General features: G+C 35.2%; 1 protein-coding gene across 4 annotated transcripts in view; it reads left to right on the top strand.

Moving 5' to 3' along the window:
• The window catches only part of LOC117112603, a 33,679-nt gene extending 32,279 nt beyond the window's left edge, over window positions 1-1,400 (top strand). For all 4 annotated transcript variants that reach the window (XM_033255708.1, XM_033255710.1, XM_033255711.1 and 1 more), the window contains one exon: window positions 1,089-1,400. In XM_033255708.1, the coding sequence (XP_033111599.1) occupies window positions 1,089-1,237 (149 nt within the window). In that variant the 3' untranslated portion in view covers window positions 1,238-1,400. The remainder of the gene's footprint in view (window positions 1-1,088) is intronic.
• Window positions 1,401-1,797: the final 397 nt, after the last annotated feature.

Raw genomic sequence — 1,797 nt, 5'->3', positions numbered from 1 at the left:
GTAGACTGGTGATGTTATTTCCAGTCTGGTCTGACGTCACCTCGGTGTTGTTGAGGTCGAAGTGCATCGCTGCGTCGTCGACGAGCACCCCCTCCCCCTCTTAGTGTTGTGGTTCAATATGATATCATCATATATATGTGATAGAATGTGTCCTCCTTCATCTCTGTTCATAGTATCTGTTGTTTTTCTAATCCATAAAGATTCTCTGACTTTTCGTTCAAACCATGAGCTTTCTTTCTGTAATATTTTTATGTCCCAATTTGGAATATGATTTAGCTGTGTAGCATGATCGGTAATTGCAGATTTATTTAAAATTTTGGAATCGGACAACCTTGCTGATCTTGTTCGGATTCCTACTGTGTTCTTTTGAACATCTGTTTGATGTTCCTGAATCCTGGTTTTAAGTGATCTTCCTGTTTCACCAATATATACTTTTCTGCAATTTAAGCATGATACTTGGTAAATGCAGCCACAGGTTTCCTGTTTTTGTATTTTGTCTTTAGGGTGGACTAATTTCATACAAATTATATTTGGATCCAAATGAATTTATTTCAAATGGAAATTTAATTACAACAGAAAATTGTAAACAATTAGTTCTAGCAAATGTAAATCTAAAATTAGACAAGTATTTACAACAGGAAGATCTTGTTCACATCGTACTTTCAATGAAAGCAGGACTACTCACAGGGAAGGAGGAGTATACTTACACACTGTGATCAGCGGCGGATCTATGATTTAGCAAAGGGGAGTGAATAATGCAAGGTGCGAAGCAACGAAATTCGGGGGTGGGGTGGCTTTCGGCGGTAGGTTATTCCCCTCCCATTAGATTTTTTTTTTTTTTTTTTTTGGAAATGGCATCTAAAAAGTTTAAAATAGAAAGTGAATGTTTTACAGGGTAGCCTTCTATTTTACACATAATATGTATTCACGAGAAACACACATACACAAGACGAGTGATCATTTGTTTAACGGTAACTAAAGAGGGGTGGATAGCCAATCTATTCACTCCCCTAGGTCCACCGCTGGTGATGTTGTCATACACACTTCTGCCAAATTCTTCAACTTAAAAAATTTCTGTATTTTATTAGATGATAAAGAATTTGACGTGTTCATCTCGTACAAGGGCAACACTGATGACGAATTATTTGTCATTAAGAAACTCGTTCCAAAACTAGAAGAAATGGGATTTGCCGTGTGCGTTCATTACAAACATTTCGTTGTCGGTCAAAGTAAGTGATACAAGTTAGGCATATATAGAGTAACATCAACATCCTTGCAAAGTCAGTTTCAGTTACTTGCTCTCAATTTTTCAACAGTGGCACGCACTATACAGTGGTGCGTCCAAACTTACTTAAATAAATAACAATAAAAAGTGAACAAAAAGTCAAAAAGATAACGAAAAGGCAAACGGAAACATCAGGGAATTTAACAATAATTATTAAAAGAAAGAGAAAAAACGAATAACATCTTATTAAACAAAATTCAAACCTCAATTATGATATATAAAGAGCAAAGGGCGTACGTTGGCCCAAAAGTTGAAATAAAGTTCAGGCACAAACGTATATACAAAATAGGTACTAGAAATTCAGATACAAAAAGTGTTGACTTTAGAAACACTAAATTTATTGAAACGAATATTTTGGCTACTCCTGTAGTTTTTGTCAACGCTTGATATAAAATGAACATACTGTGAAAGTTTCTTAGTAATATACAATTTGAGAAGCGAATCGTATATTGTGGGAAAGCATTACTATAGTTTGGATTAGCTGTTCATAATTGAAAGGCTAAACATAGGGC

This window comes from Anneissia japonica, unplaced genomic scaffold (genome assembly GCF_011630105.1).
Source record: "Anneissia japonica isolate Jap-2015-1 unplaced genomic scaffold, ASM1163010v1 scaffold24439_len48245_cov107, whole genome shotgun sequence".
Lineage (NCBI taxonomy): Eukaryota > Metazoa > Echinodermata > Crinoidea > Comatulida > Comatulidae > Anneissia > Anneissia japonica.
This window is presented reverse-complemented; position numbering and strand designations above follow the sequence as displayed.